Source organism: Clinocottus analis, unplaced genomic scaffold, assembly GCF_023055335.1.
Source record: "Clinocottus analis isolate CAN_PGR_092001 unplaced genomic scaffold, fCliAna1.0.p SCAF_16, whole genome shotgun sequence".
NCBI classification, from domain to species: domain Eukaryota; kingdom Metazoa; phylum Chordata; class Actinopteri; order Perciformes; family Cottidae; genus Clinocottus; species Clinocottus analis.
This window is the reverse complement of record NW_027175887.1, coordinates 7527990-7544316: the sequence shown is the minus strand read 5'-3', so window position 1 is coordinate 7544316 and position 16327 is coordinate 7527990. Positions and strand designations below refer to the sequence as shown.

The following is a 16327-nucleotide window of genomic DNA, read 5'->3' as shown; positions in this document are numbered from 1 at the left end:
TCTAACACACTGACAGACGCAATACTCCATACAATACTGCAAGCTTGTGCTATTAAAACCTGAATGTTGCTTGTTCAGGTACTCACAACTTATTAAACTGTTTTCTAATTACTGAATTCATTATTTCAAGTTAGGACTTTTTCATTACTCTTTACAAAACCATTCATGGCAGTCACTCCTGTCACGTGCTCTTTATTATTTTTACAATTATTACTTAACTGTGACCAACATTTCAAGATAACTACAATGCAAACAAGATCATTACCAAGTACAGGTTCCAAATACACATAAAATACATTAACACAGGCTACTGTGTAACTGTATTAAGAACTCCAATTAAAGTTAGGTCGGACTTCAAATCAAACAAATACAAATATTCTTTGTCAGTAGCACATCTTTGCAAACCTGCTGCTCCTAATTAGTTGTTTTTACATCAGATGATGTAAAAACTCGTACCATACCAAAGTTAAAACGTAAATACAATATTTACATGTCATCATTGTTATGCAGGACGACGGACATTGATCTGGTCAAGTGTTCATTCTCCAGGCTGATTGATTCAGCAAGTAATAAATATACTGTATGTCCTAAGCTTCCACCCCGTTAGCAGGAGGAGTCATCGGGATATCTAAACCATGCTCGTTGGCTTTGTCTGTGACAAAAGCATATTGTCCTTGTTTTTTCCTGCGACAGCAACAGATGATGAGAATAAGGATGAGGAAGACGACCAATGCAATCAGCAACCACCAAATGGTTGTTATCGCCTTTTGCCTAGGCGTATCTGTAAGACAAACAAGAAGAAGAAAAAAAGCATGGATTTAAAGTCACTTCTTACTGCCATACATCTCTATGATTATTTATCTATGGCTCCATCAGTTACTACTTCACTGTTTGTATTTTCATAACTGTTCTGCACATAGTCAGTAATGATACCTTTCACCACCAGTGTGACAGTTCTTCTCACAACCCGAACTTTATTCTTGGCAACACAGATGTAAGCGCCGGCGTCGGTAGACGTGGCTCTTGTGACACTGATACTCTTCTGGCGCCCCTTAGTGGTCTCTGTCACATTTGCTTTAGGACTGTAGCTCCACTCGATCTCAGGCGGAGGGTTGCCATCAGCACTGCAGTTAAAAGTCACATTCTCTCCTAGGTTCACGGTCACCTCCGCACTGTAGTTTCCATCGAACACAGGGCCATCTGTGGAGAGGCGAGCAACAACTGAGCAGAAGAAATGGTACCATCCCAAATCACCTTATATACTCTGACAAAACAATAAAGACATTTTCTGTGATTCCAAAAATATAAAACGTACACAAAACAGTAACATGTAGCTCGTGAGTGACTTGTCCATGTTTGTTGGTGGCTTGCAGTAAATAATTTCCATGGTCATTCTTTGTCCAGCGCTGCGGTGCAACCACCTTTATTCCTCTGTCCTTATATCCTCCTTTAAACCAGGTGAAGATAGGCTTAGGAACTCCATCTGCCTCACACTGGAAGGTATCGTCCTCTACGACTTCATGGTTGCCAACACAGGTAATTGAAGGGCCATCTGCGAACATTGTATCAAAGACACTTTTCAGAATGAATAACGAGAAAGGAAACTTTTATACAATCAAACGGGTCTGATTCACTCACATTCGATTGTGATGAGGACAGAGAAGTTGCTCGAGCCAATGCTATTTGTACTTTCCGCTGTGTACTCTCCTGATTGAGTCCTGGTGAGGGGCTCCGACGCATTGATCCGTTCTCCTTTGTGGTACCACTGAATTGTGGGTGTAGGGTTCCCATCAACTCCACATGGCAAGCTGTCAATGCTAAACTCATGCTCCACACGAGCGTAATGATCTTTGCAAGTTTTGACCCGGGGTTTATCTGCAATTAAACATTAGCAGAAATGAATCAAAACGTAATATTAGTGGGATGTGTAAAAAAAATGCCCAGAATAGACAGATAAGTGGACAACTCACAGTGCACAACAGCCATGTAAGGTGATGAGATCACTTTAGGGTCACGCTCTGATCCATTTAGTCCTAGCTGCAGCTCAGCCTCGCATCTGAAGAGTACTTCGTTGTGATCTCTCTTAGGTGTGACTCTCAAGGTAGAGGACACATTAACTGGGGTCTTTCTGGTGTCAATAAACATATCTGTGTGCATAGTTTCATTACCGCGGTACCACGTCACTTTGAGCTGCTGCACAGGAGCCACATTGGTGATGTCACATTTCAGCTGGTACTCTGTGCCCTCCACCATCGGCCCCTGGTCCAACGCAGAAACTGACACATTGTCCGGAGTCTCTGCAAATATAGCAAACATAATGATATCCAGAATATATAATATATCATTGCAATTACAATTGAACAATCAATATTGTCCATGTCTACTTTGCTTTTGAAGTGGCACAGTAATAATCATCTCTTACAGACAGCATATTGTGTTGAGTTCTTGTACTCACTATAAAGAGTGACGTCTAGCATCGTGGAACACTGGCCATCGATTTTATCGATATAGCACAAAGGTTTTGTGTCCCAGTCCTTCACTTTTTCAATTGTCCAGGCGATCGCAGTATCATTAGACGTCATGCCCCCAGATTTGGCCTCCCAGCCAATTTTTGAAAACCTTGTGGCCGATGTGCTGCAGCTAACTGAGGCTGGATCTCCAAATCTCACCACGATTTTAGCAGGTGTCAAAACCAGGGGGCAACCTGCCATTCAAAATATGCATGTTCAATCAGAGCTTCATTTCGGTGCACAATAAGGGGATCAACAGAAATATTAGTGATACACATTCCACATAATCCATAAGATAATGTAAAGGAGCCTACTGCTTGGTGTTGATGGCTCAGAGGTGGTTATGGCTGCAGGGGCTTCCATTATGTCGGGCTCTATCACATGGACGTGGATTTGCTTCGTTGCGTGTCCCAGATAATTGGTAGCTGTGCAGTCGTAAATTGCGCTGGTTGCTAGAGTTATCTTTAGATCATTGGTGGTCTCAGTTAAATTCACCCCATCACGTGACCAATGAAAGGCAGGAGCAGGACGCCCCTCAGCTTCACAGTCCAGGATGACATCATCACCCTTATTCACGTAGACATCTTCTGTTTTGTTCTGGAGCTCGGGGGCATCTGCAGAGGCAAACAAAGGCCTTTTATTCATTCAAATATTGACATCATAGAGAACAACCTTGATAAAGGTATCAATATGTTTATCTGGAAACAACAGAGTTGACTCACAGTGCACAGAAACGGTGTATATCTTTGAAGTAACAGCAGGTTGTGATCGGTGTTGGCCAAAGTCCAGCTGAGCCTCACATCTAAACTCAGCTCTGTTTTCCTCTCGGTTGAATTTGGCTGCCAGAGTGAAGGACTCACTGACTATACTTTTGGTTGTGTTTGGTTGTGTGGAATAGTCTGTCTTGATGGTCTCATTGCCTTTGTACCACCTCACAGTCAGGTGTTGAACAGGAGCAACATCGGCGACATCACACTGCAGCTCGTACTGTTTCCCTTCCACCGCAGCTATGTGCTTTGTAGGAAACAGTTCCACTGTCTCTGGATTCTCTATCGAAAGAAATTAACAATATATTATAGTTTTTGCTGGGGGTTTTAACATTAGATATTATACATGTCAAATTAAACTTACTGTATAGAGTGATTTTTAGCTCTTTGCTGCATTCATGAGTCCCATCCAGGATTAGTTTGCACTCTGCCGTTACATTCCAGGATAGTTTCACCGACTTGAGCAGACTATTGCCATATTCTGGTGGAGTGGATGTGTCTCCAACCTTCCAGGACATCCCATCATGAATAGTATCTCCACTGGAACAGTTGACCATCACTGACTCTCCATGTTCTGCCAGAACCTCAGGCGGATCAAGGGTGAGCTCGGTGTGGCATCTATTGTCTGCATCTGTTGATAGACAATGGGAATGCTTTTATTGGTCTTTAAAAGTGGACTTTGCTGAACTCTAGCTCACAGTAATTTGTCATGTTTTTTTTTTTTATAATCACTGTTCTGCACTCATATAAACTTTCAACACTGTTCATTGAAGAAAATATCAGCACTGACACGGTATACACGTCATGATGGAGAGATAAGTTGGTCTCCATTTTAAACATCAAAAACTAAGTATGATCGTATGGTAGTTATGCTTATAAATAATGATAAAGGTTTGTAATTTAAAGCAGTGAGATAGGCAACTTGTTTGAGGACCTAAAAAGGTAAAACTTTACAGACAGTATTTGTATTTATTTACTGTCTAGAAACCATCCATGCTGCAAGGACTTTATTCATCTGCTAAATTGTTCGATTACTCTTTTTTTCAAAATGGACTCCACCCACCACACCCACAAGTCAACTGCCACAGACATTATAGAGGAAGTTTTTTTTTTACCACAAACAAGAGAATCCCTCACGCTCTTTATTTATCAAAGTTATTCTTACATTGAAAGAAATCACACTTAAAAAAAAACTGTTTCAATTAATTATTTTTAAAGGTCCAAGGCACACATCACATTTTTCGTGACTTCCTTTAGATTATCCTTAACATCACCTTATTTAAAGGATGTATAGTATTGTATAAAATATAATTACACAAAACAAAATTCAATTAACTAATTAATTAACAAATAAAACACAATATATATATATATATATATATATATATATATATATATATATATATATATATATATATGTATATACATATATATGAGATTGATTTAAAGTATTGCAATGAAGTATCTATGTGTTAACGATTGAAGTCATTATTTAAGTAAGTTAGTAAACTATTTTATTTGTCCAGCGTAACTACACTTTTTTTCTTTAATTTTACTTGTCACCATCACTGGTAGGGCGTGGAGTTATTAAACCTATAAGCACGTTGGGAAGTTACCCCAGTTGTTTTACTTTTTCATAGCCCGAGCACAGAATAAAGTGTTACATTGAAGACCCACACAGCGCCTGCAAAGAGTCAGAATCACTCACCACACAGTGAAGACATGAGCATGAGGAGGCTCAACATCCTGAGAGGCACCATGCTAGCTGTGAGCATGCTGGAGGTGGATGGAAGAAGTGATGTGTGTTACAGGATGGTCCAGTAGCTGGTGAAGACCTGCCGCTGACGGCCTGCTGCTGACAGTGACACGCGCTTCGCGGGATAAAAAGAAAGTACACATGGTGAAATTCAACGCCCTGGTGCACAGGAAACTGCCTGAAAACGGAACTTGTCTCTGAAACCATAGTTTGCTCTCACTAGAGCATTTATGCTCCTCTTCCTCTTTACACCAAGGGACTTTGTGCATCATTCATTTTTAATCTTTTCCATTTATTAAGGGAAAAAAAACATTCAGAAAATAATTGGGCATAATTTTATTTAAAAAATACATTGCAATTTGGAAAACATCAAATTTTGGCAGGAAATTGCAAAACAGAACAGATGTCAACACAGAAAATGTTGGCCAATGTAAAATTATTCACAATCTACACACACCCCTGGCCTCTAATCAACACGTAGCGACAGTATTCATGAAAAAGACACAATGGCTCAGCACTGTACAGGGATAACACTGAAACATATTCTTTAAGGCCCTCTACATCTGTCTGCATCAGCAAACCTGTCCACGGTACAACTGTTATGTGGGTTTGATCATCATGGAAACTCGTTTGAGGGAGTAGGACCCTCCGTGGAACTCTGCCCAGTACATCCCGTCCTGGTAGCGGCTGCGATAGTGTCCACCCCGGTACCAGACACCGTTCAGATTGGAGTGGGCACACATGTGGTACCACCAGCCTCCCTTTTGGTAGTGAGCACAGTTACCTGGGGACACAACAAAGGGACAGGCTTATTAACAGGAAAGGTCAACAGAGAGCGAACAACCAGGACCAGGGAGAGAGAGCAGACCCGTGTAGCCGTCCTTGTCTCGATCCAGAGTGGTGAAGGCCTTGTTGTTGTGCCATGAGAGGGAATCCCCTGCATTGCCGTGGTATTGTCCCAACCGCAGTCTGTACCAGTCGCTCTCCGGTTCGATGTGGAAGCTGTCATACTCTGCGAACACCTGCCGGCCCTGCCAGTCTTCCATAGCCACCCGCAACTTATATTCCGCCTGTTTAGTCAGCCAGTAGAGGTGTTCCAGGCCGAGCCAATACTCTCCATCGAGGTTCCCAAAGCCTTGCTGCAACACACCAACACACAGGTTCAGTCTGAGGGGAAGTATTAATCCTGTATTATTTGTTTTCTCTTGACTCAAGTCAAAGTTTTTCAGTTTTCCATGGAAATATTCAAATATTAACTGGATGGATTGGAGGAAAAGGTTCACAGCATGCATGGTTGAATCCCAAAGACTTCAGTGACCATCTGACTATTTGGCTTTTGGGGAAATATCTCAACAACTATAGGACGGATTGCCAAGAATTTGGCAAGGACACAATTATATGCCGTTCGGGAAGAATTTCAATGACATTGGTGATCCAGACTTTCAAACAAGTGCAATCATCAGGTCAACATTTAAATGTAGTCCAATACTTTGGTTTATGACCAAAACCAGTGACATTCCCATCACCCTCAGTTGGACTTGTGTTTCGTGCTGATTATCAAATATCAGCATGCTGACACACTAAACTAAGACTCACCTTATACTGCTCCCATGTCCGGAAGAAGTTGACCGAGCCATCCTGTCTCCTTTGGATCACCGTCCACCCTCCCTGAGCCCGAGTCTGGTCGCACCAGGCCTGCAGGAGGCGGTTGGCACTCTGTGGACGGAGCAGGTAGATTCCACTGGTGGTCTCACCTGATTCCTGCACATGTTGGCAGTCTCGCCACGGCCCTGAGAGGGGAGAAAAGTATACACAACCAAGTGAGGGAGAAGGAACCATAACAAGACATGTTCTATGCAGATACATGTTGTGATACTATCTCTTTTTTAAACAATTCTTTCTGATAAGGCAGAGGTTTTCAAAGTGGGAGACAGGTGTCCCCCTGGGGAGCTGTAAACAGTTTCAGAGGTGTCTCAGTGAATGGAACTAAAAAAATACATCAAATATTTTTTTAAAGATCACACAGAATAGCCTTCATGTGTGATTTGGTTGAAGAGATTGTTCGGAGGTACAGAAGTTTGGGGGAATTTTACTTCCGACTTTCCCATAGTCAGAAAATATCAGACGCCTTCGATCAGACACCAGCAATATTAGGCTATCTTAGCAAACCAACAGTAAACCAAGCCTTGTCTGAGGAGAGGGCCGCAGTCTCAGACTTTGGATACCCTTGCTGTGAGGTATCTGTCATGGCCAATAGCTCCAGTAAGCAATGAGTCAAAACCAAGACGTTGGATCTTATCGACTTGTACTTGCTTATGTTTTTTTATTGTAAACCTTTGAAAAAGGACTTAGTTTTATGCCAAATGTGTTGTTTTTACACATGCAAAATGAAACTCAGAGGTGGCAATGCAGGAAATCACAAGGGTGTCGGTTAGAGATGTTTTTGGAATTTTGTTTGTGTTCGCGTCAGTAGGACCACAGACACACAGCAACACCAGCTTATCTTTACAGAGACGAAGAATTTCCCCCTCAACACATGTTGAGTGGCTTGTGTCCCAGAAAGAAGAGCAAAGAGGAACATAGAAAACCTGCACTGAGAAAATGTATACATGGAGGAAACTCTCCCACACAAATGACTAATGGTCATCCCTGACAACAATTTGCGGTCCATCCTCGTTCACAGGGACAAGATGAGGCAACGCACAGCCTTTCATCAGACCTTGCAGCCAAAGTTGAGTCACACACACACTTACACACACACATGGTGGCTGCTCTCACCTCTACTTTGTCATTTCAAACATTCCAGTTGTATACAGCATCTGTGTGGTTTGAAGCTCCAACAAATGATGTGGTTCCAGAGTGAGACTTCATTAGGAGGTCTTCTCTATTCTGATAAGAGCTGCCGGCTGATTTTGACATTGTTTAGGAATTCCCAGAGCGATAGGGCTCTTACCAGCAGGTCACTGACTCCTCCAGCCTCTGCTTATCGGAGCAGCTAAATAACTCTGCCAGGAGATTGATACGCTTACACGCATAGGTTTAAGTCTAACCGAGCACTCTTGCTATAAGACACACTTTGCATTGATGTACCTGGAGTCTTTGTGACAGGGAAACTAATGAATGGAGGATCCGTAGGAGAGGTGGCTGCAGTGGTGGGGAGGGAAACAACAGCTTTTTCCTGCTGTGGTGGAAGAGCACTTTGGTCCCTCTGAACATCATTGGCCATTTCACTGGCGTCAGAGCTGTAGTTATGATGCACATTAGACTGGCTTTTTGGTGGTTCAGTCGTCACCTGTTCAGACTAACACAAAAACAACACCATGCTCAGTTCCAGTGTTAAAACTATATGAAAATGTTGCAGATCTCAGTTGGTCCCTTGCCAGAGAGGCCTGCGTGGAGTCCTTGCACAGGCAATGCTTCTCCAGACGACCTATGAGCTGGTTCTGGGAGCTGATCATCGAGGTGAGGGCTCCATATTTCTTCTCCAGCTCCCTGTAGTTACTGGCCACCTGCAGCGCCTGACATGTTGCATCAGCAAACGTAAGGAGCAGTTGAGCGATGAGGATAAGATGCAGAAGTTGCAGTGCTCTGCTCACCTGTGTTGTAGCATTCAGCAGGATGCTCTCCACCTTTTGCTGCTCCATAGCCTGGTCTTTCTTGTGAATGACTTCATGTAGCAGCTGGGCGTAGAGCTGGGCAATACGAGAATTCATGCTGTTACTCTCTTTGCGCAGGGCTCTTACCTCCATGGCAATGGACCCGTCCTGCTCCAGCTGACCATGGAGCTTCTCCAGCTGCTCCTGCTGCCGCCTGAGCTCCGCCCGCAGGCCTGCCACCTCCGACTGGTTGGCAGAAGACGACTGCGTGTTCACACACAGCGCACCTGTCAGTTTCTGTTGCGGGACAATGAAAGTGTAGGAGCAACGGCCTCCTTTTGTGTCCGAAGAGCGCGATGAACGTTTCTGCGCGTCCTCGCCATGGACCTCGTCCTTCCGTCCTGCAGCTCCTGGTATGTCCACACAGAGCGTGAAGAAAAGAGTCAAACCTATTGTCAGTGTCTTCTCCATGAATGTGTTTAACTTCTGAGGGAGACCTGGGAGCGGAGGAGAGGACATGATCAGAATTACTACTGCTATAACAGCCCATAAATAACAACTGACACAAAGACATGAACTTTGTGTTCACAGAAAACAGTATGTTGAGGGTTTGGACTGTTCACCAGATGTTTCCTTGGATACACACATTTACCCCTGGCTAGAATTTATAAGCAGGTCAACACTAAAAGGACAACAGTCAACATTGACCAGCTAAAGTCAACACACTTCCATCTCACGGTCAACAGAGGAGTTCGCTCCACATCCAAACACAACAACCACGGTCAACACCATAAACACAAGAATCCAAATAGGTCAATATCGACATGTGACACAACAATCTCCTCTCGAACTTCATCACAGGTCCCAAAATCTATTTGTCTACACTTTTTTTTACAACTATTTCTGGATTATATAATGAGCTAATATATTATAAGTAACACTTTGGATGCCATAACTGCTAGATTTCCATTTACATTGAAGTGGACTATCCATTGACTTACCGCAGCAGCTGAGACGTATTCAGGATGTCTTTGTTCTGCCCCAGTGTGAAGCTGCAGCTCCCAGGTTGCACAGATGTAAAACAAAAGGCTAACGCATCTTTTTTTCAAAAATCACATGTTCAAAGGTCAGGATAGCGTCTTTCAAATTAAAAGTTGTCAGCGGTCCTCCGTAAATGTGGACGTGAACTCACGTTTTGTAAGCAGCTCGGCGACCTCTACTTCTCCGGAGGTTCTGTGTCAGGATCTGTGAAGAGGGAGACAACTAATTACAAACCATCCCAACGAGCCGCCTCCCAGTACCTGCTGTTTAGCTGGATGTCTCCTCCCTCTGCCGTCAACCTTCTATCTTGCCACAGACTCTATCCCATAAGGCGCTGAGCTGGTGTGGTATTCAAATGCAGTGACTTACACAAAGGGCTACTTGTGGTTCTGGTCATTGATGGTTTTGTTAATGGTTGATTCTATAAAATTTTATAAAATGATGACAAATGGTAAGGGGGCGTCCTTGTCTTGTTTTGCCCGACCAACAGTCCAAAAAACATCAAAAGAAGACGAAGAAAAGCATCATATTCTCACATTGAAAGGCTTGAAAAGGTATTGGTTTCGACTCATCGTTTCAGCTATAGTACAGTATGAACTTTCACCTCATCACTGAAACATCTTTGGCACAAACACGGCATTGCCACAGCTGATTGGGGTGGTTTTAGTACTTCAATCCATTACTTCATATATTATGATCAAATGTAGTTTCTGTAAAATCTTAATTTACAAAGTAACTGTTGCTCTCAGTTAACTGAAATGTGATCAAAAGTACAATGTGCAACCTACAGACACATTGATGTTGGGTGTTAAGAGAGTTCATGTTGTTGCACCGAGGGTCACACCCAATCTCTGATGTAAAGAATCATCACATGTTTAGGTGATGATAGATTGTGCAACCACAGAGCAAAAAAGAAAAAAGAAAAGTTTCAGCATCATGTACTCTTGACCTTTAAATTCTCTCACAACTGTTTGGCATTTGCATGTGAAGCCGTGGTTACACCATTCTGTGGCCAGCAGTGTTGCCAGTAAACACGTTGAAATAATATCTTTGATATTGCAGCAGTCGTCCTCCTGTAATATCTGCTACTGACAAAACTGCAGACCTGTCACAGAGCCTTCAATGATGGGGTGGAAGCGTGACACCTAAAATTAAATTCTTCCTTGTTGTTTCGCAGCAGCTGTGTCGCCTCGCTGCCAGCTCAGTTGATTACAGCAGGCGTTTTCGATTGCTCCTGTTGTAGGAAATAAAACTAATGTTTTAGTTTTGTGTTACAGTTGTCTTTCTGCTCTTTGTTGTCATCTTTATTATCTTTATTCAAGAATGATGAAACTCTTTCCCTCTCATTAACTGGACAACAACAACAAATATGGCACACTTTATAAAAGTTAATGTTTATCTTGTAGAATAATGTTTTTGATCAATTTATAATACATTTATTATGTTGGTCCTCTGTTATGTGAGCCAATGGAAGATAATACATGTACACTAAAATAACACTAACAAAAAGTGTTTAAAATTGTCCAAAAACTATAAGCTTACATACTGTATATGTATAAGTCTTTTGTGTATTATTGTTTTCTTTCATTGCTTGTTTGTTGAGATGTCCATCTCCTTGTTTATTTGGTTCTGTATTTATGTACATCTTCTATTATAATAATCTGAATTCAACACAGGTCTGTTCAACTTTGTTTCGAGGTGTTAAAGCTGGGATGCACGTGGCTCCTTAACGATGAAGGTGTACCGGTGTCTGAGTCCATCTAGTGGTCACAATGCAGCAATGCAGGAACTGCAACATAAAAACCTTCACTATAAACTTTCACAATAAAGTAAACACAACTATACATACAGATAAATAGATAGATAGATAGATAGATAGATAGATAGAGAGAGAGAGAGAGAGAGAGAGAGAGAGAGAGAGAGAGAGAGAGAGAGAGAGAGAGAGAGAGAGAGAGAGAGAGATACTGTATTCATCCCCAGGTGGGTGGGGGGGATTTGTTTGTGGCAGAAGCAAAGTTACATAGGAGACATACAAATATTAAGTATGGAAAATATTCAATATATACCTACAATGCAATAAAATTGCAGAGCGACATATTACATTTAAAAAAATAAAAAAATAAAATACATATACATACATACATACATTGTGGGTCTACAAGCTGTCTTGCCCACAACGTTCTTGAACGAGGCATAAAAAGACCGTCTGCTTTTATTTTGAAAACCAAAACCAGAAGTCACATGGGTTGTGTTGGACTTGACAGCGCTTTAGGTCATGACAAGACACGCAACTCTTTGTTAAGTAAAGTGGTGAGGAATCTGGCCCCCAAAACCAGACTGATCTAATCAGATGGTCGTCGCCACCCCACCGGCTGGTATCCGTGACGGCACGTTGACGTCGCGCGCGGCCGCTGGCTGGCAAGACTACTTATCTCGCTAGCGTTGTTAGCTAGCAACGGCTGCGCGGTGCGGGGAGGATGTCGCTCCACGGGAAAAGAAAAGAAATATACAAATACGAGGCGCCATGGACGGTGTACGCCATGAACTGGAGCGTCCGCCCGGACAAACGCTTCCGCCTGGCGCTGGGGAGCTTCGTGGAGGAGTACAACAACAAGGTGCGGAGCGGCCATATCTGTCAGATTAACGTCAGCGGGCTAACGCTGAAAGCTATAGGGGGGTCCTGCGCAGCACCACAACACGGCGGTGTTGTTGTTGTTGTTCCACAGCGTGTGTGTGTGTGTGTGTGTGTGTGTGTGTGTGTGTGTGTGTGTGTGTGTGTGTGTGTGTGTGTGTGTGTGTGTGTGTGTGTGTGTGTGTGTGTGTGTGTCCATCATAGCTCCATCACTCAATAACTAGCCCTCGCAGTCATGTGTGTTTGGTCCCTGCTACAGGTCCAGCTGGTGGGTCTGGAGGAGGAGAGCTCAGAGTTCTTGTGCAGGAACACGTTTGACCACCCTTACCCCACGACCAAGATCATGTGGATCCCCGACTCCAAGGGGGTGTACCCGGACCTGCTGGCCACCAGTGGGGACTACCTGCGCATCTGGAGGGTAAGATGTTGAGTGTATATCTGTATGTAATCACGTTCCACAAAGAGGTCAAAACAAACAATGCATTGTTGTCCACTGACAAATGTCATGCGTGCAGCTAAAGCCTGATATATGTCATTCCTCTGGGCTGTAGATGAGATGCAACTTTATTTATCTGAGGGGGATTATTGATTTAATTATTATTAAAATCCATGATCCAAAAATATACAACTCCATTCTTTTACATACACACACACACACACACACACACACACATACACACACACACACACGTATAATTCCATATCATATTGAAGATGCATCAGTGAACCACCTTCATAACTGTTTGGCCATGTGAACTCCAGTAGCCTATGACTGCACTTCCAAAATACTGTCTGGAGCTGTCACTTATTAATCTTTCTCGGCTGTAGTTTAAACACCAACTCATCCGTGCTGTGTGGACAGCATCAGTTTGTGAAACGCAGAAGTCTCACTGCCAAATTCTTTTGAATTTGTGGTGCAGGTCAGCGACACAGAAACGCGCCTTGAATGTTTGCTGAACAACAACAAGAACTCAGACTTCTGTGCTCCCCTCACGTCTTTTGACTGGAACGAAGTCGATCCGAATCTGCTTGGTAAGGAATCCACGACATAGTTAATAATCAGCGGGATATCAATCGGTCTTTGTTGCTCTTTCATTTGGAAAGTGAAGATGTTGGTTTGTCCTGCAGGTACTTCAAGCATTGACACCACCTGCACTATCTGGGGGTTGGAAACCGGCCAGGTGTTGGGACGCGTTAACTTGGTGTCTGGGCATGTGAAGACCCAGTTGATTGCTCATGACAAAGAGGTGCATGTGTGTTTGTTGGTGTCTATGTGGTAAAATGAAGCCCTGTGTACACAGTCTCAAATAATATTTAAATGAATGTCATTATGTGTCTGTGCAGGTGTATGACATTGCGTTTAGCCGCGCTGGAGGTGGCAGAGATATGTTCGCCTCCGTGGGGGCCGATGGGTCCGTCCGCATGTTTGACCTTCGGCACCTGGAGCACAGTACCATCATCTATGAAGACCCCCAGCACCACCCGCTGCTCCGCCTTTGCTGGAACAAGCAGGACCCCAACTACTTGGCTACAATGGCCATGGACGGCATGGAGGTCAGTCTGCTGTAGATTCTCTCAACCTGTCGGTAGCCAGTACTTTTTTTCTTACACATTCAGAAAGCATTGTGATCTGACTTGCATGAATCCTTTCTAGATCCATAAGCATAAAAAAAACTTTATTTGATAGGTGGTCATCCTGGATGTACGTGTGCCTTGCACTCCGGTGGCTCGGCTGAACAACCATCGCGCTTGTGTCAACGGCATCGCCTGGGCCCCTCACTCGTCATGTCACATCTGCACTGCAGGTGAAGGCCCCCGACACATTGTGGGATCTAGTGGGGGCGTATGTTATTGTAAAGGGACCTTAACTTTATCTGTAATTAAGCTGCCCGCATCCTCTTCGAAACATGGGTGCATGCGTACCGAGCTGCGAACAGATCGGGTCAAGTCTACATCCAGGACATAGTGAAAACGTACACCCCAGCTTGTTCGCTCGGCTTCTGCCAATCGGCTTGTAGCTTCGTCACTGCAAGCTAAACACACGACTATTTGCTGTCCTGGCTCCTCAATGGTGCAATAAGCCCCCTATTGACATCAGGACAGCAACAAGTCTCTACATCTTCGGCCGCAAACTAAAAATACATATTTTCCGACTACACCTTGAATAAAGAAAGTAGCACTTCAGTAGCACTTACTTATAGCACGTTGTAGTTTTGCTTTCTTGAAGAAATTGTCCTTCCTTGATTCTTGTACTGAGTTTGTACTCATGGTTGAATGCAATTATTGTAAGTCACCTTGGATCAAAGCGTCAGCTAAAGGAAATTTAATGTAATATAATCGGCTGCATTTTTCTGCTTTCTCGGCCTGAGAAAGCTCTTTTAATGTCCTCTTTGCCTGTCTTGTTTCTTCAGCCGACGACCACCAGGCTCTGATCTGGGACATCCAGCAGATGCCACGAGCCATCGAGGATCCCATCCTGGCCTACACTGCTGAAGGGGAGATCAACAACGTGCAGTGGGCGTCCACGCAGCCGGACTGGATCGCTATCTGCTACAACAACTGTTTGGAGATCCTGCGTGTCTAAAACCACAAACACTTAAGTAAAGAAAAGAAGCTCCTTCTTGTTTCAGAGTTTGGACTTGTTTTTTTTAGTCTTCGACCCACTGCTTTCGAGACGAGGATGATGTCACAAGTGAACCTTCTGAATGTGTTTGGAGTATTGCACACCTTCCACACGATAACCCGTTTACATTCTGTCCCATGTCTCCACTCAGTTGTTCTTCTATTAAACATATTAAGCTCTTATTTATTTCGCTCACACGGTAGGGTTCAGAAGCTTTAGAATCCGAGCAGCTGTCTCTAAAAAGCCAATTTTTTTTATTTATACTTGGTTTGATTTCAGCCAGCTGTGAGGTTATCATTATGGGTTACGAAATCGGTACGCTTCATCTTTTTGAGTTATAAAGTTTGATACAAACTGCTGAAGAAGACCTCTCTGGGAATATGTGGGAGCCTTCTTGTGGACTCAAACCATATTATTGATAATTCAAAGGTCAGTCTACGATGGTCTCGTTTACCCCTGTACGATTTTTCAAACGGGTGTTTGTCCAGTTTTATAAATTGTCAGATAACCTGAGAGCGATTTGTGTTGTCACATATATGATGCGTTTTAATTCAGCTGGCGACGCTGTGACACCGCCAGGCACAGCATCAATCACTCAAACCTACCGGAGCAGCATCGTCCGGCCCTTTGAACGCCTCACTTATCCTCTTCTTTATTTGTTGAAGATTTTGCTTTGAAAGCTGCATTTTCTTTTGTGTTTCAAAATGGGAGGAGCGTGAATCAACTTCCTGACCGAGTCTGCCTCTCATTTTGTTGTTTCCAATAAATGAAGGATCCTCTCCTTGTAGCATGCCATTACAAGGCAACAATGTACATAAATATGAATATACCAACTAGAGAAGTTGGTAAGACAAGTGTTCATGTTGTAGCTTTTTCATAAAGTTTATTATTGAATTCGCTCTAATAAATTGTATTCCTCTATATCCCAGGAACAAACATAATGTATTGCTCTGTGAAGTTGCTTTACAAACACAAGTTCTTATTTATTAATACGCATTTTTATATTAGCAGTATTGCTGCTTTTCTGCAGTATAAGATCAAATGTAATTAAAGAGGGGGCATCCGGATTTGAACCGGGGACCTCTTGATCTGCAGTCAAATGCTCTACCACTGAGCTATACCCCCTGACAGAAAGTTTCAAACGAGTAACATAATCGTTTTCAATCTCCTCTGTGTTTGCATAGTGCAAACAGGTACTCTGGTGACGTGACAGTGCACGCATGCGTCATTTTTTTGCAAATGATAACCCTTTAGGTTTTATTTTCCATATTTGACAGGTTGTGTGTGTCTGCACAACAGTGCTCACTTTCAAATCTATACCTCATTTCCACTGGTGAAAGAAATACTCAGATCGTGTACTTAAATCACAATACTGAAACATATTCCTCTTCAGGCTTCAGAC

General features: G+C 43.1%; 3 protein-coding genes and 1 non-coding gene across 5 annotated transcripts; 1 reads left to right on the top strand and 3 right to left on the bottom strand.

The window, feature by feature from the left end:
• Positions 1–232: 232 nt before the first annotated feature.
• On the bottom strand, positions 233–5037 carry si:ch73-208g10.1 (intercellular adhesion molecule 5). The gene is made up of 10 exons (XM_068578349.1): positions 4986–5037; positions 3642–3908; positions 3233–3559; positions 2825–3124; positions 2456–2704; positions 1971–2297; positions 1639–1875; positions 1316–1552; positions 934–1200; positions 233–781 (listed from the first exon to the last, which is right to left on the bottom strand). Exons 1-10 carry the CDS (start codon positions 5035–5037, stop codon positions 588–590), a joined length of 2457 nt encoding a protein of 818 aa, XP_068434450.1. The 3' UTR covers positions 233–587.
• A 595-nt stretch (positions 5038–5632) lies between these two features.
• angptl6 (angiopoietin-like 6) lies at positions 5633–9100 on the bottom strand. Its single transcript, XM_068578068.1, has 6 exons — positions 8630–9100; positions 8414–8551; positions 8124–8325; positions 6630–6823; positions 5902–6172; positions 5633–5817 (listed from the first exon to the last, which is right to left on the bottom strand). Exons 1-6 carry the CDS (start codon positions 9098–9100, stop codon positions 5633–5635), a joined length of 1461 nt encoding a protein of 486 aa, XP_068434169.1.
• A 2809-nt stretch (positions 9101–11909) lies between these two features.
• On the top strand, positions 11910–14933 carry dcaf7 (ddb1 and cul4 associated factor 7). 2 transcript variants are annotated; one of them, XM_068578069.1, is made up of 7 exons: positions 11910–12285; positions 12562–12720; positions 13223–13334; positions 13431–13549; positions 13647–13856; positions 13990–14107; positions 14714–14933. In XM_068578069.1, the coding sequence occupies exons 1-7, from the start codon at positions 12148–12150 to the stop codon at positions 14884–14886; spliced, it is 1029 nt and encodes a 342-aa protein (XP_068434170.1). In that variant the 5' UTR covers positions 11910–12147; the 3' UTR covers positions 14887–14933. The 2 variants fall into 2 exon arrangements, with proteins under 2 accessions (XP_068434170.1, XP_068434171.1); XM_068578070.1 differs by having other exon boundaries at positions 12536–12720.
• A 1045-nt stretch (positions 14934–15978) lies between these two features.
• On the bottom strand, positions 15979–16050 carry trnac-gca (transfer RNA cysteine (anticodon GCA)). Its single transcript has one exon. It is a non-coding gene; the product is annotated as a tRNA-Cys (tRNA).
• Positions 16051–16327: the final 277 nt, after the last annotated feature.